At 38.5% G+C, this 23,745-nt stretch overlaps 1 protein-coding gene across 1 annotated transcript in view; it reads right to left on the bottom strand.

Moving 5' to 3' along the window:
• CNTNAP2 (contactin associated protein 2) overlaps positions 1-23,745 on the bottom strand; it is a 1,376,829-nt gene that overhangs the window by 254,300 nt on the left and 1,098,784 nt on the right. Inside the window, exon 14 of the mRNA XM_077159101.1 lies at positions 5,133-5,303. Coding sequence (XP_077015216.1) covers positions 5,133-5,303 — 171 coding nt within the window. The remainder of the gene's footprint in view (positions 1-5,132; positions 5,304-23,745) is intronic.

Genomic DNA, 23,745 nt, shown 5'->3' with positions numbered 1-23,745 from the left:
AACAACAACAAAAAAAAGTACCATGCCTGGAATTGGTTGTGTAAACTGCATGCCTCAGTTTCCTTATGTGTAAAATGGGGATAATTTTAGGATGTTTGTGAAAACTACATGAGTTAACACCTGAAAAGTTTTAGAACAGTGCCTGGTACTTAGAAAACTTTTAATAAAAGTTACTTATCCCTACTCTGCTTTGCTGGCTGAGGACATCAAGTTCTCTCACTTTCATCTTAGCATCTCCAGCACCTACCACATTGCCCATCACATAGCAGGTGCTAAGGAAGTGGTGGCCTGATGATGGGGATAATGGTCATGATTACTTCTTAGTCAGAAAAGGGATCTAGAGACATCAACCTATTTCCCTAGTGGTAACTCTGAAAAAATAAATTGGCACAGCCATGGTTGTTAGTGTTGGAGACAGGTCTAGAGCCCAGATTTTCTGATATCAATCCAATAGATATTTTTAGCAATGTCCTACTGCCATCTCAAAAATACTGAAGCAAAATCTACAAACATGAGCAAAAAAACCAACAAAAAGCAAAAATCCTTCTTTCTGATAAGGAAAGGGACTAGCTAGTCAGTGGCTCTCCTTACTTACTTTGACCTATTTTCCTCAGCCCTTGCAGGAAATTTTGATTCTGGTCTCATTCATTCCCACTTTCTTGGGACCTCACTCCTTCAGCTATTCCCAATTTCTCCTCTTTTACTGGATTTTTCTTCTTAGTATATACACATGCTGTCTATCTTCTTAAAGTAGCAACAACAATAACAAACCCCCTTTCCCTTGACCCCAGACCCTACTAACCCCAGTGATTGTCTTTCTTTTTTTATAATAACCTCTACATAATAACGTGATGGACACTTTATGCCCCTATTTTAGTGGCCTCTCAGCAGTATTTCACACTCTTTCTTTGTTCCTGAAACTCTTTCTTCATTTGATCTCTGGGATATCACTGTTTTTCTACCTCCCTGCCAGTCTTCTACAAGCTATTTTTCTTCTTCTTCTACCCCTTAATTGTGGGTTTCATTCTTGGACATCTTCTTTTGTCTCCCTACACATCTTTCTTGGGTGACCGAATCCATGTTGAGGGCATCAGATGCTTCCTGTTGGCTGGCTAAGTGTTGGTGACTCCCAAATGTATTTCTAGTTCAGACTTCTCTGTTGGGCTCTGGATTGTATATGCAGCACCCTCTAGCTATATCCACTTGGATGTATACTTTTCTATCTCACAGATGCCCAAATTAAAAATACTCAAAATATAAGTTTGTATTTTGCCCCTACATACCATACTTCTCAATGAAAGGTGCCCCATCCATACAACCACCAACATCAGAAAGAGATTCATTCCAGGATCTTCACTTCCACTCAACCCTCACTGCCATTTTGTTAAAATGTATGATCCATGTCTTATATATCTCTCACATGTCTAATCCTGCATTGCTGTCTTCTCTTTCCATCCTCTCTAGCACTATCTTAATACAGGCCCCCATTTCTTATCTTCTCTGGTGAGTATAGATCTGATTATGTTACTCCTCTGCTCACCATAACTTCAGTGTCAAGACAAGCTAACTCCTTCTCCCAGCCCAGCATACATTGAATGCTCCACCCTTGCCTGCCTTTCTGTCTCTGCCTGCCACTCCCCAGTGCACTGGTCTCCCCACTGCAGTTATAAAGGTTGTGCCCTCCACGGTCCTTTGCTTCAGTCCCTCACGACTTTACTCTGTGGTTTTGTTCTCTTCTTTTGCTAATCTCTGTTCTTCCCCTACCTTCTTCAGTTTACTGACGCCTGCTCATCTGTCCAAATTTAATTAAAGCATTGCATTCCGTGGGAAGCAATCACTCCACTCAGGATTAAATAGCCCCCTCTCTCTGCTCTCACTGCTGTCTATTCTGAGATGTGGAATGGTTTAATGTTAAGAGTAATGACTCTGGGACAGGCAAAAATATCTGGGGTCAAACTTCAGGTCTGCCACTTCATAGCTGCATGACTTTGGGCATGCAATTTACTCACTCTGTGCCTTCGTTTCCTCAATTGTAAAATGGAGATAAAGGTAATGCCCACTTCAAAGGGTAGTTAGAGAGTAAGCATGAGCTGATTTATGTAAAATGCCTGGAGTGACACCTGCGATATAGTAGAGTCTGAATAAAAACTGAGCACTTTTAATTATTATCATAACTACTGATTTACTTCCTTGCTCCCTAAAACAAACAGAAATATCTTTTTTTTTCAGGGAAAAGCTCAATTTGATTATGTACCCTTGTATCTCCATAGTACCTGGGATGTAGTAGGTACTTAACAAATACTTATTGAATGAATGAATTCATAAATATAGCAAATATGAACTACAAAGTTAAAAGTTTACCTTTAAATTATGCTAATGGAAGTAACATTGCCCTAATTTTATAATGTGTTTTTCTACTTGCACATTAAAATGTTGATGGTATCACATTAGTTACTGTACATTGATTCACTGTTCTTACTCAAGTATCTTCCACTCCTGACAGAAGGTCACAATGTAGTTAATTAACAGAAATGTTCTCGTAGAAACCAATAAGTAGGCATGAACTGTGACAAAATTCCTTTGAGACATACCCATAGAAACAAAATTTTAATTCTTAGAGAGAGATCAAGAGGCGTAAAAAAAAGATAGACAGTTTTTAAAAGTTTGACTTCACAAACCACCTTTCCCAAGCCCCTTTGGGCAGCCAGCCATCGTTGTGAAAGCAGTGAGCTTTGCCAAAGGCGGAAACGGGCCTGAGAGAATTGCCCATCTCTACACACTGCTCCCTGGATCCTGACAAGGAAGAGTCTAACAGGAGAAACGTGATAAATGGGACAGCAGCAAGCCTCAATCATGGCTTTTTTAAAATTCCTGTGTTTTCCGTGAAAGCACTGCTTCTTGCTCTTTGAAGAATTTTTTTTTCAAATCCAGAAATCTGCTTTTTTTCTTTTTTTTTAACCTTTTAAGGCTTTGAACCCCAATGGAGATTCTCTATAACAATGGGAGTTTGATATTTCTGCCATTTGGGGAATGTTAAAAAGGTATTTCCACACTTTGTGATTTTTAGCAGCTCCAGAGGACTTTGAGGACAAACCAGCCTCTACTTCGCTTTGTATGTCTCACACTTCTTTGCCAAAAGTAAAATTTATGGCAAAAAATGGAAGCTATCTGACATTAGTCTCTGCTGCTGAGTTTTCGTATTATAGAAAGACAGGAAAAACTTTTCAAACATTTCTGAGATTTTTTATTATAAGAAATAAGTGCAATTTTATTATGCAAGTGCCAAGTATATACCTGTTCTCTATGTACTTGCTTAGTCTTCTTTCCAACCCAAGTATCAATTTACAAAACATGAAGATATAAAAACAAAGATAGGGTATGAATATGTATTTGAATAAATACAATTGTATAGAAACTTGGAGAGTTACTCACATATTTAATTGTCAATTTTCTCTTTATTTGCCATGAGATATTTCTAAAATATCCAACTAATATGGAATTCAGAAGAGTTTGATTCAATTAATTTTAACTGTGGAAAGTGAAACTCCCTGTTAAGTAATTTCTAACCCATGACTTGGTAAAGAGAGGATTTTTTTCTTTTTCAAAATTCTAGGGCTAGAATATTCCAAATCTCCCTTTTGCTTAGATCTGGCTTAGATCAGATCTATAATTAACATCCTCTGGATGATGACAATTAAAATAACTACAAGGCACTGAAATAAAGGCTTTCTGAAATTATCATATTCTACCCTCATAACGCCAATCATGAATTATCATCCCCATTTTACAGATTAGGAAATTGGGGTTCAAATGTTTTAAAGCAAATTATCCAAGGGCTAAGAGTTGAACCTGAGACTGCTAACTCCAACGTGTATGGATTTCTCCACTATCACAGGCTACCATTTTGAAAAATGAACCCAGTAGGATGTCAGCAGAAAGACAATTAAAGGAGGGTCTCTTTTTAAAAACCATATTGCATAATTAGTAGAGGAAAAAATATTTCATCAATCACTACCAGGAAATGGATTTGTGATCATTCTCAGACCAAACATATTCACTCAGATAAAGGGGACAAACTCGGAGTAGGAAGTGGGGTGAGAGGAGAGTTTCTGATATGGTACATGTGAAGCTGAGATTTGTGCAGGGACACAAGACACTGGCTGGGTTTCCCCTTCCTGGTCCTGTCTGTGGCCTTGACTGACTATGTCTCAAGTGCCAGGAGAGCCTGGAGTTTGCATTTTTAGAAGTAGATTATAAATGAGTAAAACTGGATTTTGACCTTGAGGATAAAAGGAACGTTAATTTTAATTATAACCATTTGCTTTCTGTTTCCTCACATAACTTCATACACTCTTTAGTCTACTGTTGACCATATCTCTTTGGAAAATAACCACATGTTCACTTCTCCCATCACTATTAGGGCAATACATTTTCTTTCACATTCCTTGAATATCATCCCTTGGGCATGTACGCATACATCTTTTTTCTGTGAGTATCTGGTGGAAGAGACCAAGGTCCCACTCAAACCTGTGTATCTACCTTCTCGCACAGTTACTGGTACAAGAAAATGATTGATTTTTGACTCAAGTAGAATTACATATCCAGTGTGACCAAGATTACATTAACTTCCCCTTAGCTTGACTAAACTTTAGACAGGCTTCTTTTGGCTCCAGGCCCCTGACCTCCATTTCAGCCTGGCACTTACTCTATCTAGGTATCTAACAGGTACTTAACCAGGAGTCCCTTTCCTCCTTCTCTCTCTCCTCTGGCCCTTGCAAGATCCATGATCCACATGGCCTAATCACAGTAAGAGCAAACTTCTGAACCAAATGGCCCTAATTGCAAACTTAGTCAATCACTCACCCATTCCAGTGATCAACCCCTCTACCAACCTCCATTGCCATTCTACCAGACCAACCCCAGCCCTTGAAAAACCCCATTACCCTTTGTTTCAACAGAATGAGTTCAGACTTGGATTTTGGCCTCTCTCCCCTATTGCAACAGCCTTGAATAAAGTCAGCCTTGCCTGTTTAACCTTGTTGGGCCAATTATTTTTTTCTTTGACAAGGGCTAGGATCAGCTTGGAGTGACCAAAGTGATTATTCATAGATTGACAAAGAACTTCTACTCACATTTCAGCTCAAGTTTGATGAAATCTGTGTTCCCCAGATTTTCAAGAAACACTCCACGAGGGATTAATGTTTTGAAGTAGAAAGAAATGTCAGCACTGGTTTCTCCTTGGAAAGTAGAGAAGTGAAGGTAAGATGATGGGTTTTGGAAAGAAGCAGCATTCCAGTAATTCCCTGTGGGAAGAAAAGCAAGAATCCAGATTAATTTACAGTTTGATCGTGGTAGTAATGTAAAAAACAAACCAAGAAACACATATCTGGGGTTTTAGTAAATCTTCATTGGCAATAAGCCTGTTTCCACTCAGCCTGCTGAACAATATTGCACCAAATCCCCCAAAACTATCTTTGACTTTCCAAAAATTTTATGTTTGTGTGTCTATAAAATATTTTATTAAAGATTAATGGAGTTTCTACCAGGAGCAGCCCTGGAGGAACCATAGAGGGTAAATGCCAATCTTGGGGGAAACTGAGGGAACTCCTGGAGTTATTGTCTTTCAGAAGAGGAACTTGTTTATATGCAGTGCAGTCAGGCTTTGACCGAGAGAGCATACGCTAGGAGTTTGGGGTATTCTACTCTTGCTTCTCATCCACCTTTCATTTGGAATAAACAGTGCCTGCTCCCACATCAGCTGACACTCCACCTGGCAGAGTTGCTTCAGGAATACAGTCAGGGAAATAGAGGTCCTACAGAAGCTGAGGTCTGAGAAAAAGGCAGAACTGGCCAGCCCAGGGTAATTCTTCCCTCACCTCTCTTGCTGCAAATCCTCAGGAAGTAAATTACTGTAAAGGGAGTGCCTCCCCTCTAAATTCTGCTCCCTGAGTGCTCTTGGTGGTGTGCTGAATTGAGGGCTGTTTTGTGAGGTGTGGGAGAGACCAGCTGACCCCACCTCAGGTTTTCATTGAACTTCTATCCTTGAGCTTCTGGGGAAGACACACTGGACTGTTTCCACCTTGCTACCCCACTCCAGCCCCTTACACATATTCTCTGCCCCACCAGTATACTCTGGAGAGAAGAAGTTCCAGGCCAAAATGAAAACACCAAACTAGATCACTCAGATTCCATTAGAACCAAAAGGCCAATAACTCAAAATGAAGCCCAGAGTTGGTTTTCAACTTAATATTCAGGTGAGAAATTCCTTTTTAATGTGCACATTTCTAAGTACATTTAGTATCATAGCTATGGGTTAAAATAGAAATGCTTTAAAATAGCCATTAAAGCCATAATAGTAAATCTAAAATATATGCTCTCATTGATTTTTGCTAGGTATCTCCCCTCCTAGCTGAACTGGATTACATTCGCTTTATATGCATATGCAATATTTTCACCACTATTTTAAAATAAAATTAATTTTGTTTTGACACACCTGTGCTTAACCCTAATTTTTAAAAAGTAAACATATTATGTTGCTAAATTATGAGTGTTAAAATACTAAATACCCTCCATTAAATAAAATGAAATGACCACCTGCATTGGGCTTTGCCAGGAGTGATTTTCCTAAAGACAAAAAGAGCAATTAACCCCAGGCACTTTTCAAAATATAGGGATGCACCATACAGAATTGCAGTTAAGCAATACCTGGTGATAAGTGAGTTTTAGTCCATAGAGACAACTTATCAAAATAGGCAAGCAGACCATACTAATCAATGTATATTGACCCCCGATTTTCAAGACCCTCCCATGTAATGAAAAACTTAACACTTGTCATACCTTTTGGACACTGACACTTCAGGAAGGGGGTTTGCACTGGAAATAGCTTAGGCAATGCACTTAGGTATTGAAACAGAGTATTTCCTCATTTGCCCTATATCAAGTTCCTTCTTTTCAATCCAAGCAGAGCTTCTTTCAACATGAGATTTGGATGCTCCCTGATTCACAGATTGTAAACTGCTCAAACTCCCTCAAATATCATCTTGCTTAATATTTTATTTCAACCCCTCTTATTGAATTATATACTATTTGTTTTTGTTCTCAGAAAGATCTAAGATATAGTCCCATGTAGATAAATTTAGGGCATTATACAATTAGTAAGCCAGTGAGAAATGTTTTTAAATGTCTCAATTAAGGTAAAAAACAATGGGGGGTAGCATGTAACATTAAAGACGGGTGGGGATGCGGGCAGGAGGGGGGAGTCTCTTGTCCTTAAGGGTCCCCAAAGTCTTAGTGCAGTTTTAAGATATTTAAAAATAACTGTTAAGTCATAGCTTTCAGTAGGAGAAAAATATACGTACTTCCTCTTGGAAAGAAGAATACTGTATGATACTAGGTAGAAAAAATAACTAAAAAAGACCTTAACTGTGATTTATGTTGGTTTCACCTGAGGGCTGAGCACTCCTAACCCCAGACCTCAAAAGCCTTAATATGCAGTGAAAGGAGCTCAAGTCACCCTTACCAGTTTGCCAAAAATGAAGTGCTCTCTCTTGGGAAACTTAAATCAAACTAGAAGCGGAAACCTTAACACCCATCAGAGAGTCCTAAAGCTAGGAGGGAATGAAGATGAGTCCCCAAGGCCAGAAGGAGTTAGTTCATCCTAATTGGGTGAAAGCCCTTTAACAATCAATGAGCCTGCAAGGATAGAAGTCCCCGTTCATATTTCACCCGTAAGCAAAGCAATTCTGTCTCTTTAGGCTGTATCCCCGGGAAGTGAATATAATTAACATTTTAAAGTTTTGATCCAATCACATGCATTGTTATTTTCTGAGGAAGTGATGCATTAACAGAAGGGGAGTTCTATAAAATGATCCTAGAACAAGGAAAGCTAAAAGGAAAATATATCAGTATTTATTTGAGGTCCACACTGGTTATTAAGACAAAAATATCCCCAGGGAGGAGGAGGGCAGTGCAATCAGTTATTCTAGTTTGATGAAATATCCCTACAGAGTGCAATCCCATTTGTTCTAATTTTGTGCTCACTAAGCAACTTCCATCTAATCTGGTGTCTTGAATGGACTTATTCACAGGGAAACTGTGCCTCTTGCTACGAGTTATACTTCTAGAAATGCCTGGATTGTCACATGGTCTTTTTGAGCTGCCTCTTGCAGGTTGTCCCAAATCTCGCGATGAGTTTATTAAATCATTAGTGACCCATGACATCAAGGAGTTACAATCTGAACTATACTGGTGGGTTCAGAGTTGAGATATAGACTCAGCAGGTGTCAAAGATGATCAGTTGGGCACAGGCAGAGGATATTAGAAGTTCTATTTCTATTTTTAAAACATCATCCTTTTAAATGTCTATTTTAGTTATATTTTATAATATACATAATATATTGAATACAGGGGTAGATGGATATAATTTATAAGTAAGAATGCTTATTGGGATGTGACCTTAAAGGTGTTTAATGAAAGGGTACATTCTCAATAAGAAAGTATAGATGTCACCATTCCAGATGTTGGTGACCCTCTGTGAGGAGTCATTTGCTCAACCTCTGGGATATCTTTTGGTTATAGGAAAATAACATGAGTGCCTTTTCTAGTGGTCATTGCACTTTATGGTGCAATGAGCTTATTGCATTATTATGGCCTATTTATATGGCTCCCCAGCTGACCCATAGGCTCCTTGAAATTGGGCTAAAAACTTTATACCTCTGCAATCTTTGGTTCCAGCACATCGTTAGTACCCAATAAATAACTTATTGAACCAATGGATAATGAATAGTTGTACCTCTCTGTTATATCCAATTCCATTTCATATGAAAATTTCTCATTGGGCTAAATCTGCTTTATGGTAACCTGAGTATTGAAGATAGTAAATAAACACAAATAAATGCTAATGCTGCTTTAGCACCTACATATGACTGGACACTTCTTTCACCATCACACCACAATTTTCCTTATTCATGACTTTGTGTGATAGGGGACAGTTTAGCTCAGGCTGCCACCTTACCCTTGGACCCACAAATACAACCTGTGCTCAGGACCAGGTAGGTGTGTTGGCCTGGTGGGATAAAACACAATCCCTTAGTAGATATGGAGACTGCTGGTACATTCCTTCCCCTTTGTCCTGAGCATTTGTAAATATTCACTGGAGACAGTCTGATTCTGGTGGTTGTGTCTTAAGACATCCAGCTCACTCCCCGGTGGTGTATCTGTCCCTGGTAGGGAGGGAGTGAAGTTCCTCCACTGTGACACATAAACACTATAAAGGGGTACTGCACATAGAATATCTCCCTGCATCGGCCACAGATTGAGATCCTTTGGTTATCGGAGACCTTTACCCACCAGTGAAGCTGAATTTACACTTCTTTTCTCTGTATGAGTAAAATATCTTTCCAGCACAACCTGTGTCAATCGTGCTTCTGCTGGCGACCCTGACACGTGTATTGGAGTGGTTGATATCTCTTTAGGTGTCTCTCTTGATGGACACTTTGTTTCTTTTATTCCCTATAGGCCTCATTGAATAATGCCATGTGTTTGTAAGACTGATGATCTCATAGCATTAGAGTTATTGAAATAGCTGCAATGTGTACTTGCTATCAAGGTTAGTTCAATGGAGTGTAAAGAGACATTGGATGAGAATACCAAGCTGGAAATAAGAGATTCACTGTATAGCAAGGACTGGTGCATGGACTGGGCCAGCGTAGGCAGACGGAATGGGGGAGTTTGAAAACTGAGAAACAATACAGAAATAAATATCTGAAACTGGATAGACCAGTCAACAGCAATAATGAGGCAGGTAGAAAGGGGTAAGGGACCCAGCTGAAGGTGGGGCAACAGTAATCAAAAGCTGGGCGAAATGGCTGGGATTAGGTTGAAGGCTCTACAAGCTTGAAAACCAGCCATTCAGGCTTGACTCGGGCTTTTAAAATTCATCCTGGACAAGTCTTGAGCTCATCGCCTGTGGCAAGAGCAACCAAGGAGGAACATCAAACTAGCATAAGAGAGTAGGGCTGCAGGCATGTATCACCTCAAACCTCAGTTAATTATTACTAGTTAATGCATACAATATATTTGTCTGATTTTGTTAACAGCCATTTGTTTATTTTACTTAGACAAATGATTTTGGTATTGGATTTTGACTTCAACATTTTTAAAGATATTTTCTGATGGACAGCAATTAATTTTAAGCCTAGTTTTGGTTTTTAACAAAGCATTACATGTTGATAGTTTAAAAAGTCAGGTGGTGCTGGAAGGGATACAGCAAAAAACAAAAAGCAAAAAGCAAAGAGCAATCATTTGCCCCATCCCTCCCCACCACTAAACCCAATCCTTAGCAATAACTCCTTCTAGCTCTTTTTATTCTTTTAATTATATCCTTGTATTTCTGTATAGATGTTTATTAATTTATATATTTTAGGTAATCTCTATTGACTATCCAAACGGAAGTGGTTCAATGGTAGAATGCTTGCTTTCCATGTGGGAAGGTTTGATTCCTGAACCATGCACCCCTCCAAAAGAAAAAAGTAAGCCTCCCTATTCCTTTTCTCCATGTTCTTCCAAAATAGTCAAATCACAGATTTTTGGTTAGCTTAAAATTCAATTTTATAGTGTTAGGAGTATATAAATATTATTCATTAGTGAGCCAATTTTTGTATCTGCATAATCAATATTTATTTTTTCCATTTGCTTATTTTCTTATTGTGAATTCCTTCTGAATTCTTCAACACAACTGGAAAACTCTTAAAATTTTCCCAGCATGAAACACATTAGGTAGTCACTCATTTTCAAGGATCACATTCTCAGGTATCCTCCTGAGCCAAGGATTATGCCAAGTCAAATTTCACCTAGCCTTGCTATGACTCTAATTCCTGAACCTCTTGGAATAGTGCAACTTTCTTCTTATCTGACAGTCAACAGTTTATGCTTAGAGATTTTCTTGCACTGGTAGTGCTGAAGCAACTAAACATGTGATATACTAAAGATTCCTTGTGGAGAAGAAACAGAAGGAGGAAGCAGAGGGAGGACATGATCCATAAGAGGGTAAACCAAGAAATAACTCTTAAAGCCTTAGTGGTGGTGGTAGCAAAGGGGGAGTGGTAAGGGCGATTGGAGGGGAGTGGATAACAGCAAATGAATCCCTGGGGCTGCTCTGGCCTGTTCCAGCACTTGGTGACGCTAACAGGGTTCTGATTTTATGTGCAGACTCTAGAATCAGACAGTCAGTTTTCCATCCCGGCTTTATCACCTCCATCCATTCAGTGACTTGGGAGAAATTACTTGGTCTTGCTAAAATCTCAATTTCCTCATTTTTACAGTAGAATAACAATAGAACCTCTCATTCTCTCATGAGAATTGCACAAGATAATTCATGAAATGCACTTAGTAAGATGCTGTGTTCAAATTACGTGTTCAATAAATGTTATTGATCACTATTAAACTGGCAGCTTTTGGTATCACATAGAGTCACCCTATGCTAGGGCTTGGCCAAGGAGTGGAGAAGAGTAGGCAAGGAGTTTCCTGTCCTTAACCTTGTGAACAGTGAGTAAACTTGGGAAGAAACCCTGAGGCCTTTCTCCAGAGTCCCATTTACCACAAGGGTTAATTCTTATAGAGAGGAGCAGTAAAGAACATACAAGTTTGAGAGCTAAATTTGCAATAACTTCAGTTCATCACACGATCTATCCATGTCTTCTTTTTTGTCCAGTTGTCTTTTTTCTCACCCCTCTGCTCACACTCAGTCTGGCTTTCAAAACAGTGTGCTCCCTCCTGTTTTTTCATATCCTCATGAATTTTATTATTTTTTAATCCCATCCAGGACACACAAATGGGAGTTATCACTGGGCCCTGGCAATGGGAAATGTGATTTTGTAGAGGAGCCATTGAATAAAAATCTGCTGAATGAAGGAATGGCTGACAACTAAGAAGGCAGAGTTATCTGAAGAATACGGTAATTTTATTTGAACAAAATTTTACTAGAGATAACTGAAGGGTCAATTGGGCTGGCAGAGATGCCTGATGAGAAGTTGAGGCCCACCATGATGTGCCAGGCCCAGCCATCTTTCCTTCCTTCCCAATGAGGAGATAGGTATTTAGACAAAGTTAGAGAGACAATGGCTGTAAGAGTTTGCATTTGGCTGTCATGGATTTCATGGCGGTGTGGGGTGGGGGGGTTACTCCAACTGTGGTTTGTTGAGTTGTGTGGCTCTGGACACCAGTGATCCTGTCTCTGCTCTTCCAAATTCAGTCATTTCCTCAGAGACACCAAATGCACAGGGACCACACTGAGAAACAGATCTGTAGCTTCTATTTTAAAACAAGCATTTTCCAATATAAATGCGAGCTTTGAAGACACTAATTACTCTGGAAATTTTCAGTGACCCTAAGGTTAGAATTTGAGTATTCTTTGAGTTATGCAATGAGCATTCGATTGTTTACTATGGGCTGTGTGCTATTGACAACAATAAACCAGATGGCTTCATTTGTATGCAGATTCAATTTGTAGAGGTTTCCTTATGGGTAGAAAAAATTACTTCCTTAATTAAATCATTTTGTACATTCAGGTTAGGTAAGAGTAGCTTTGTTCAGCTCTCACCTTCATTTTATAGGGCAGGCTAAACTCACAATGAAGGGCTCCAAGTTAAAATGCTGCTCTTGAGTCAGCTGTTCTCTCTGAAGGGTTTCTCCCGCAAAACTTTATCACTGCCACAAACTGAAAGGAAAATATTATGAACTTGCGGGAGGAGTCAACAATATAGATATCTCACCTTGTGTCTCCCAGTGATTTGGGAACTTTGGGCTGGAATAAGGATCTGTTCTCACAGAGGTAAAGAATATGATGATGAAGTTCTGAAGGTCGTGCTGCTTGGGTGCTTCCTGCTGACTAACACAGCAGGATTTGGGGTTGGAGGGATGTGATAAAACTGGTTTGTTCCTAATTAGTCATGGGAGACTCTCACATGCTGAACCCATTAACAGTGTATTTGAATAGAACTGTAGTTAAGAGTTCATTTTATTATATTGTTAATGCTTGAAATAGATGTGTGTATTTGGCTGTTTGGAGGGCAGGGAGCAGTTGTAAGTTTTCTGGTAAACTTTTTCAGTCTCCCAAATTGGGTCCCTAAATTTCCTCAGACCTCCCTTATCTTGGCTATTAGTCATGCTAAGTCATCTTAGGTATACTGGAGTTTAAAGTTAACAATTAATAACCAGAGGTGAAGAAATTGAAACTTTGGGGCTCCCTCCTCTTCACTCAAATTTCTGTCTTGGGTAATCCCACATGGTTCTATGTGACTGATTCCAAGGAAGAAGGGAATAGCAAGACTGAATCTCTCACATCTGGAAAATAGGGGGTTGGAGCCTGATCTTTTTGATTTAGAAAAAATATAATTTTGTAGTATTTCTTATATCTGGAGGTTGTAGAACAAATTTATATACACTAAATGCAGGAGTGATATTAAAAACCTTTATCTGGTGTGGTACATTGTAGAAACTGAAGTTCCCATAAGTGGTCAACTGTGGATTGCTGGGAAGAGTGGGAGGCCACAGCCTCAGGGCCACCTGGTACCAAGCCTGTACCAATCAGATACCATTATTGATTCCAGGGATGCCACTGTTGCATCAGGGGTCCCCATTCCAGCTGGGGTAACTAGTACACAGGAGCCATGTTGGCTTGGCCTCTGAGCAGATACAAGAGTGGCTGCCCAATGGTCAGGCTTCTGGCCCAGGGGTGGGCACTTCAGGAGCTTAGAGTAGAGGTTGTTTATCAAGCTTTGAGTTGCCTTTGAGTTACACAATGGAACATAATAGATGTGTGTTCCTAATATACCAATTGACAAGGTCCTACAGAAGTTTACTGCCTGAATGTCAGCCCTGTCCACATGCATCTTTTGTAGTTTGGGGCAGCAGGTGCTAGGGCTGTTTGTGGACTGCTATAACTGAGTCCCTATAATAGGTCTAACACTTTATATTACCTAATTATCTGATATCATCTGATTTAAGCCTTCAAACATCAATGTATTATCTGCATTACATAGATGAAGGAAATCAGAGTTTAAGTGACTTAAAAGTTACCAAAGTTATACACCATGACCAAGTGGGGTTTATACCAGGAATGCAAGTATACTTCAACACAAGAATATCAGTTAATGTAATATAGCACATTAACAAATCAAAAGGGAAAAATCAAATGATCATCTCGACTGATGCTGAAAAAACGTTCGACAAAGTTCAACATACTTTTCTGATTAAAACACTTCAAAAGGTAGAAATCAAAGCTAACTTCCTTAAAATGATAAAAGGCATATATTAAAAACCCATAGCCAGCATTGTACACAATGGTGAGAGGCTGAAAGCTTTCCCCCTAAGATTGGAAATAAGACAAGGATGCCCTCTATCACCACTATTATTCAACATCATACTAGAAGTTCTAGTGAGAGCAATCAGGAAGGAAGAAGAAATAAAAGGCACCCAAATTGGAAAAGAAGAAGTAAAACTTTCATTATTTGCAGATGACATTACACTTTACTTGGAAAATCCTGAGAAATCTACAACAAAGTTACTTGAACTTATAAATTCAGCAAGGTGGCAGGTTATAAAATTAAGGTGCAAAAATCAGTAATGTTTCCATACACAAGCAATGACATAACTGAGGAGTCAATTAAGGAAAAAATTCCATCAAAATAGCAGCTAAAAGAATCAAGTTCATTCCTAAATCAATCAAGTTAGGAATGAACTTAACTAGGGATGTAAAGGAGTTGTACACAGAGAACTACATAACATTGTTAAAAGAAATCAAAGACAATCTAAATAGGTGGAAAGACATTCCATGCTAATGGATAGGAAAGTTGAATATAGTTAAGATGTCAATTCTACCCAAATTGATCTACAGATTCAACACAGTACCAATAAAAATTCTACCAACCTACTTTGAAGACTTGGAAAAGCTAGTTACCAAGTTCCTCTGGAAGAGAAAGAAACTAATAGCTGAATAGCTGAAATCATCTTAAAAAAAAAGAATGAAGTGGGAGGGTTAACACTCCTCAATTTTAAAATTTATTATAAAAGCCACAGTGGCACAAAGATGGATGTATTAACCAATGAAATTGAATCAAGAATGCAGAAATAGACCACCAAATCTATGGTCTTCAACAAGGCCCCCAAATCCACTGAACTGGGATAAACAGTCTTTTCAATAAATGGGCATAGGAGAACTGGATATCAACAGCCAAGAGAATGAAAGAGGACCCTTACCTTATACCCTACACAAAAATTAACCCAAATTGTATCAACACCTAAACATGAGAACCAGTTCCATAAAGCTCCTAGAAGAAAATGTAGGGAAACATCTTCAGGACCTAATAATAGCTTCCTAAACTTTACACCCAAAGCACAAGCAACAAAAGAAAAAATAGATAAGTGGGAACTCATCAAAAATCAAATGCCTTTGTGCCTCAAAAGACTTTCTCAAAAAAGATGAAGAGGCAGCCAACTCAATGAGAGAAAATATTTGGAAATCACACATCGCATAAAGGTTTGATATCCTATATACATAAAGCAATCATATAACTCAACAACAGAAGAAGAAGCAACCCAACTATATAGTGGGCTAAAGATATGAATAGACATTTTTCTGAAGAGCAAATACAGATGGCTCAAAAACAGACGAAGAGATGTTCATTTTCATTGGCTATAAGGGAAATGCAGATCAAGACTACAATGAAATACCACCTCACACCTATAAGAATAGCTGCTATTAAACAGGAAACTACAAATGTTAGAGAGGATGTGGAGAAATTAGGACACTTATGCACTGCTAGTGGCAATGTATAATGGTACAGCTGCAATGGTAGACAGTCTGGTGGTTCCTCAGAAAAATAAATATCGAGTTGCCCCATGACCTAGCACTACTGCAATATCACTACTGGTAAATACCTAGAAGAGCTGAAAGCAGTGACACAAAAAGAGATTTGCATACCGATGTTCATAGCAGGTCTATTAATAATTGCTAAAAGATGGAAACAATCCAAGTGCCCATCAACAGGTGAGTGGATTAACAAAATGTGGTATTTACATATGATGGAATATTATGCAACAGTAAGACAAGATTACATCCTGAAGCACATGACAAGATGGATGAGCCTTGAGGACATAATGCTGAGTGAAATACGCCAGGCACAAAGTGACAGATACTGTATGATTCTACTTTTATAACCATGGTAAAGGTAAAATCAGAGGTTTATAATACAGAATATATGGGACCTAGAGATACACAGAAGACTGAGAAGGGTGAACGGTTTGCTAATGAGGTTGAACTTAATTGTAAGGGAATAGACAGAAGTGAAGGTGGTTCACCAGTGGGTCTATAAGTAATATTACCATATTTAAGGTGAACATGATTGAAATGGGTTGTATGGGCTAATGTGTCCCACCAATTAACACTACAAATATAAATAAGTTCTTGCATGAACTACTGCAAATATATGAATCTTGTACAAAGAACATAATTTGGGGGTAAAGCAAGAAAAATGATATTGCATGCTCTGGGTTATGTTTAACAGGAAAACATCAACAGTACCACAGTAATACCAGGGATACTTAATGGGAGGAGAGACAAGAGTTAGGGGGAAGTGTGGATTTTCTATTTGATGAGGGTATGCTTATTGGCTATCTTTCTCTTTGGTATAATGAAATTACCTAAAATTGGGAGTGTTGATGGACTATTGACTTGGACATTATACATGAGGCCCAGTAGATAGAGGTGGCTGAAAGATGCACTGACTGAGAAGTAGATTGGCAAATAATGGTGTAAACATATGATTGAACACAGTGTTGCTACAAAAAGGAACGAAGTTCTGAGACATGCAATGATGTGAATGGACCTGTACAAGACATTTGGTAAGGCAAAATAAGACAGAAAGAAAAGAGCAAGTATTGTATGATCTCATTTAGAAAATACTTATTAGAAAACTGGGGCCTAGGTTGTAAGCTCTTATAACAGTCACATTTAGTCTGGAGTGGTAATTGTTATTTCTGGATTTTGAGGGGCTGTTTTATATATGTATAACCTGGCATTTAGAGATAAGAATAAAGCCAATCAGGTTGGGATTAAGGTAATTCATAATACAGGGGTAAGGAAGACATTGTCTGTATTTTAGAACTTTACTTACTCTTTGAGACAGAAGGAAGAAAGTTTTATTATGTCCAGAACCTAGGTTTTCTGTAGCACATAATTTAACTCAACCTGTGTCGATAGACCATTTAAACAATCCAAACACAGGATGCCCAGAATAAGAATGAGGGCCTTTAATCCTGTATGACTTAAAGTAATGCCTGGATAAATCCCAGAGTATATTAAGCAGATAATCAAAAAGTATTGGCAAAGTCCCTTGAGGGATGGTAGAAAAACTGAAACTATTATACTTTACCACCAGGAAAACCCCTGGACACTGTATCAAACATTAGGGCCACATTGCCTTTGATCTGGAGGCTTGCTCTTGTGAAGCTTAGGTATGTAGCAGAGCAGCTTAGCCTACCTATAGGTATGCTTAAGAGTCACCTCCAGAGGACCTCTTTTTTTATTTTAGAGAGATGTGGCTTCTCTCTCTCTAAGCCCAACTCTTACAAGTAAAACCATTGTCCTCCCCACTGCATGGGACATGACATCCAGGGTTGAAAGTCTCCCTGGCAGCATGGGAAATGACCCCTAGAGATGAGGCTGACCCTGGTACCGTGGGATCAACAATGCCATCTTGACCAAAAGGGGAAAGCAAGTGTAACAAGTAAGGTGTCCCTGGCTGAGAAAGTTCAAATAGAGTCAAGAGGCTACTCTGGAGGTCATTCTTACACATGCTTCAGTTAGACATTGTTACCTTTCATAACTTGCCAAACCCCAACCAAAATCATTCCTGCCAAGCCTAAAAAATACCTAAGGCATTATATAAGATTCTATAAAGAGTCTATGCACTTGGGTAATGCTCCAAAACCTACAACCTCCAGATAGCTCCTAGACAAAATAAGTCCTGAAACACAAAGGAGCCAACCCTTCTAGAACATCAACTAGTTCTATCCCCTTATCCCATATTATCAACAGCCCCTTCTAACATCAAAAATTTAGAATGGACATAGCTCAAATACCCCTAAAGAGTGGGAGAAAGATCAAAGGTGATGGAGGAGTTACACAGAGAAGGTCGGGTTTAACAAATGAGTGTGAGTGCCAAATCATTATATTGATATTTCTGTTGGTCTCCAGTGTCTTGGAGCATCTAGAAGAAAAAACAAAAATTCATGGAACTGTAACCCATACCAAACTTAAATTCTGTTTTATAGCTACTTGTTAAGATGTAATCAGAAATTTATTGCATTTTTGTATATATATTTCACAATTTTATTAAAGTTATTTAAAGTTTTTTATTTAAAAAACTTTATTTACAGCTATTAAAAAACTTCAAAGTTATTAAAATTATTTAAAGTTTTTAAAAATTACCAAATATAATTTTTTATTATTTAGTAAAAAAATAAGAATAACATTATCTGTACTGCATATAATAAGCATAAAAAAGGAGTATACTCTTATGTAATTATTTTCATATGGATCAGTCTTGCTACCTCAAGTAGACCATACAAGTTGGAGGATGTTTTCCTCTTTTCTTGCATCGCCCACAGGATAATCTTCTGTGGGGTCCCATCATAAGTGCTAAACAAATACTTTCTGATAGATTAATACATGGGCACTTGTGTGCGCATGTGTGCATGCACACATTTATGTATATCCATCAATGTCTCTCATATCCTTTGAACAAAACAAAGCAAAATCTCCCTAATGCCATCTGTTCACTCAACTAACACCTAAGATCTCTCTTTTTCATGTTCCCGAATTCTCAAAAGAACAGACTTTACAGACTGTATGTCCCTACTTCCCAGTCATTCTTCAACCCACAGTAATCTGACTTTGGTTCTCTGATGCTACTAAAAATATTTGCTAATGATCCCCAATTTCAAAATCCAGTGGATTTATTTTGTGTCCTCTTGCTTTTCTTCATCATGTTTTCTTTCTTTCCTTTTAACTTTCCACTCCATTGATACCCATGACAATGCTATCTCCATATTCTTTTCCTAACTCCAAACATTTCTTTTTCATATTCTTTATATTCTTCTATTTCTTGGCTTACCTTTAAAATGCCTGTGTATCCCAGAGATGAATTCTTCTGCTTTTCTTTCTTTTCATGAGCAATTTTACACACTTTCATGATTAACTCTTGGTTAATGATCCCCATATCATGCAGTTAGATGCATACAGTTAGAGCTCTACCATGAATTTAAGATTAATGTATGCATTTCTTCCTGGACACCTTTCTCTTGATAATTACAGGTATTCAAACTATAAAGATCCAAAAACAAACATGTTTTTCTTTCATGTTAATTCTACTTCCCGTATTTTTTACTTTGGGAGGTAGAACACTTTCTACTCCATACTCAAGCCAAAACCATGGGAATCACTACTTAGTATGTAATCAATCTCAAAGCCCTGATAACTGCATCACCTAAGTATTCTTTAGTTGTGTCTCTGCCTCACCATTTCTTCTGTTGCCTTGGCTCATACCATCTTCTCTTGTCTGGATGCTGCAGCAGGCTCCTAACTTTTGGTCCTGTCTTCAGTGTTGATCATCTTAAATCTGGCCTCTCCAAGGCCACGGAGTAATCTGTTTAGAATGCAAACTGACCAATTCACCCCTGTGTTAGTGAGGGTTCTCTAGAGAAACAGAACCTACAGAAAAGGTCTATAAATATGAAACTTATAAAGTTTCTCACACAAGTGTGGGAATGTAGGAGTCTAAAATCTTGGGCAGGCTGTGGAGCTGGTGGCTCCAATGAAGGGTCTGGATGAACTCCATAGGAGAAGCTTGCTGGCTGAAGAAGCAGTGAAAGAGTCTCTGTTCTTGCTTAAAGACTTTCAACTGATTGGGTTATAATTTTGTAGGGGGCATGCCTTAATTGATGGCAGATGTAATCAGCCACTCAACTGACTGATGATTTAATACATCAGACTCCCAGTTTATCAGCCAGCCACGAAATATCCTTATGGCAATGGTCAGACCAACACTTGCCTGACCAGACATCTGGCACAATCATTTGGCCAAGTTGACACCAGAACCTAACCATCACAACTCCAAATAGCCAGCAGAATAAACTGTTTGTTTTTTTTCCATCAACGATTTTTTTATTGAGATATAATCATCTAAAGTGTACAATGATTCACAGTATTATCATAAAGCTGTGCATTCATCATTGCAATAGATTTTTGAAGATTCTTCATTACTCCAAAACAATAAAAAATAAGATAAAAATAAAAGTAGAAAAGAACACCCCAAACATCCCACAACCCCCATATTCCCCTATTGTTTATTTTTTGTCATTTTTTTTTTCCTTACTCATCGGTCCATACACTGGATAAAGGGAGTGCCAGTCACAAGGTTTTCACACTTACACATCTACACCTTGAAAGCTCTATAATTATTAATCATGTTTAAGAATCAAAGCTATTGGATTACAGTTCAACAGTTTCAGGTATTTCCATCTAGCTACCATAAAACACCAAAAACTGAAAAGGGATATCTATACATTGCGTAAGAATAACTCCAGAAAGACCTCTTGACTATTTTTATTTTCCACCTTTTGGACAAGAAGGTTTTCTCATTTCCACATGCCAGGGCTTACCCCTAGGAGTAGGGGGAGGGCAGTGAGTTCACCTGCAGAGTTGACATAGAGAGGGAGGCCACATCTGAGCAACGAAAGAGGTTCTCTGGGGTGACTCTTAGGCATAATCATAAGTAGGCTTAGCTTCTCCTTTATAGGATTAAGTTTCATAAGGGCATTCCCCAAGATCGGGGGCCAGTACCATCAAATTGGCAGTCTCCAATGCTTGTGAGAATATCAGTTCTTCACCAGGTGGTGACGTTGATTATTTTCACCTTTTTTACAGTCCCTCAAGGGGATTTTATACAATACTTTATACGATATGCCCCAATCTGACAACCTCTGTTCTCCAAATCAATTCTCAGAATTTTCACATTATACTTAGTCCATATTAGTGAGGCATTATAATATTTTCTTTTCATTTCTGGCTTATTTCATTCAACTTATTGTACTCAAGTAATTCACCTAGTTGCATGCCTTAGGATTTCATTCCTTCTTGTAGTCACTCAATAGTTCATTGTATGTATACACCAACATACCCCCTTCCGGTCTTCAGTTGATGTACTCTTAGGCCACCTCCATCCATTGCAATTCTCTAAACATTGCCATCATAAACACCAGTGTGCAAATATATTCATTTATGTCCCTGTTCTCAGTTCCTCCAAGTATACACCTAACTACGGGATTCCAGGATCATATGGCGATCCCACACCTAGCCTCTTGTGGTGCCACCACACTGCCTTCCAGAAGAGCTGCACCATTCCACTCCCTACCAACAGTGACTAGGCACATCTCTCTCTCTCTCCACATTTTCTCCAGTACCTGTATCTCTCTTTTCATTTTTAAAGTTTAATTCATGTAAAATAAACCTAATCTTAAAAAAAACTAACAAAAAATGGTTATCAATAAAATCACATAGCCATGTCCTTATCTCTACAATCTACGTGAGGATATTTCCATTTCTTCCACAAAGAATCCCATAGTCCTCTCCCATTTCCCCCTCTTATTGAATTTAGCTTTGGCATATTGCCTTTGTTACACTCAACAAAGTGTATACACTTTGTTACACTCATATACCATCCCATTTTCAATACCTTGCAAGGTTGACATCCATTTGTTCTCCCTCATGCCAAAACATTCTTATATTTGTACATTTAATCACTATCATTTTTCATTCTAGGCATCGCTAAGTTACACGGTCCCAGTCCTTATTCTCTGTCTTTCCTTCTGGTGTCATGCAGCCCCCAGCCCTCCTCTCTCAACCATATTCACATCAGCTTCATTTAGTGTACTTACAATATTGTGCCACCATCAGATAGTATTGTGCTATCCATTTCTGGATCTTCACAATCAGTCCTGTTGAACTTTATGTGCTCCTTCAGCATCAAATGCCCAATCTCTACTCTCTTTCTCGCTCCTGTTATCCTGTGTTCTCAGCTTTAACTCTCAAAGTTTGCTCATTAATGTTAGTTCATATCAGTGAGACCATACAGTGTTTATCCTTTTGTTTCTGGCTAATTTTATTCAGCATAATGTTCTCAAGGTTCATCCACATTTGACATCCTTCATGTCTTTAACCTGTCATGCAGCTGCATAATATACCATCGGAAGTATATACCATACTTTGTTTAGCCACTCGTTTTTTGATGGACATTTGGACTGGCCATCTCTTGGTAATTGTGAATAATGCTGAACTATAAGCTTCTTGACAAGGCATAATAGACTTAGGCTTAGTTCTCCAGTCTCATTTCTTCATTCCTCTTTTGTTCAGAATGTATGCTGCAGCAACAGGTAGCTACCATTAGTTCCCATCAACATCTGTTGGGTTCCATATCTGTATATGCATTTTCCCACTGTTTTGGATTGTCCTTTTCTCTGACTGCCCTTTCCCCAACTCATAAACTTCATTTGGATATGATTTCTACTCATTCTTTAAGATTTAGTTTAGGTGTCGCCTGCTCTAGATAGCCTTCCTGCCTTCCCCAGGCTAGGTTTGGTACACTTTCTCTGTGCCCCATGATACCTTATATCAATCATTGCACTGAACTTTTTGTACTATTATAATTACTTACATGTGTTCTTCTCTTCCACTAGGCTGAAACTTTCAGAGAGCAGACCTACATTTTTCCTATTTTCTATCTACATCTAACCTGGTACAGAGTAGGTGCTCAATATGTGTTTCTTGAATATGTGAGAAAAAATGTGTTTCTGTTTTGAAAAATTGAACTATTGATATTCTTACTACCCACTGTTTTCATTTCTTGACCTGACCATCTGCAAAGCCTACCTTCTACAGTTTCAGAGTTGAAGAATCATTTAGTCCAATTATACAGAGAAGTTTTTCTGGGCTTCACATTATTTATTTGGACCTTTAGGCAATCAGTGTTTTCCTTCTCATTTACTAGGCATCTACATGGCCACAGGGTCCCAGCATGGGCTGGTAACAGTGGTCAACAATGGTTCTGTGGCTTGCCTGGCCTGTGGATACCACTTCTGTCTTTGTCTCCCTTTGCTATCTACCTCCTCTTACATTTTTCCTCTCTTCCCATAATTGTGATTCATGGTCTAGTACCATTAACTTCCCACTTTATAGTCTGCCTGTTGTAATGAAGAATGGTCATAGAATTGTAAAAGACTGCAATGCATTTAGCCACACAGCCGCTGTGCAGAGAAGGATACTGTAATGGCAGGAAGTCCTTATGTATTGATAGACTAAAAAACCTCCAGAGCCCCACATCCATAGAAAAACAGATTTTATATCAAATCCATTAGGTGAATAAAATGTGGGAAAAAGCTGCCCATTTCAGCAGAATGACAGAGGTGTAAATCGGAAACTGCTCTACGCGGCAAGGTAATGGATTGATATGATCCATTCAATTATGTTACACAAATCAGCTTCCTTTTTGTGCTCTTTTCATTACAAGAAATAAAAAGATACACACATCCTATTCATAGATACTGTCATTTTCCTACTGAAAACACTAACATGGTTCCCATGTCTCAGATGGGATCAGTTAAGTGGGCAAACCACCCACAGCAAAAGAGCAC

The sequence above is a fragment of the Tamandua tetradactyla genome, chromosome 1 (genome assembly GCF_023851605.1).
Source record: "Tamandua tetradactyla isolate mTamTet1 chromosome 1, mTamTet1.pri, whole genome shotgun sequence".
NCBI classification, from domain to species: domain Eukaryota; kingdom Metazoa; phylum Chordata; class Mammalia; order Pilosa; family Myrmecophagidae; genus Tamandua; species Tamandua tetradactyla.
Note: the sequence above shows the minus strand (reverse complement) of the source record. Positions and strands in the feature narration are given on the sequence as shown.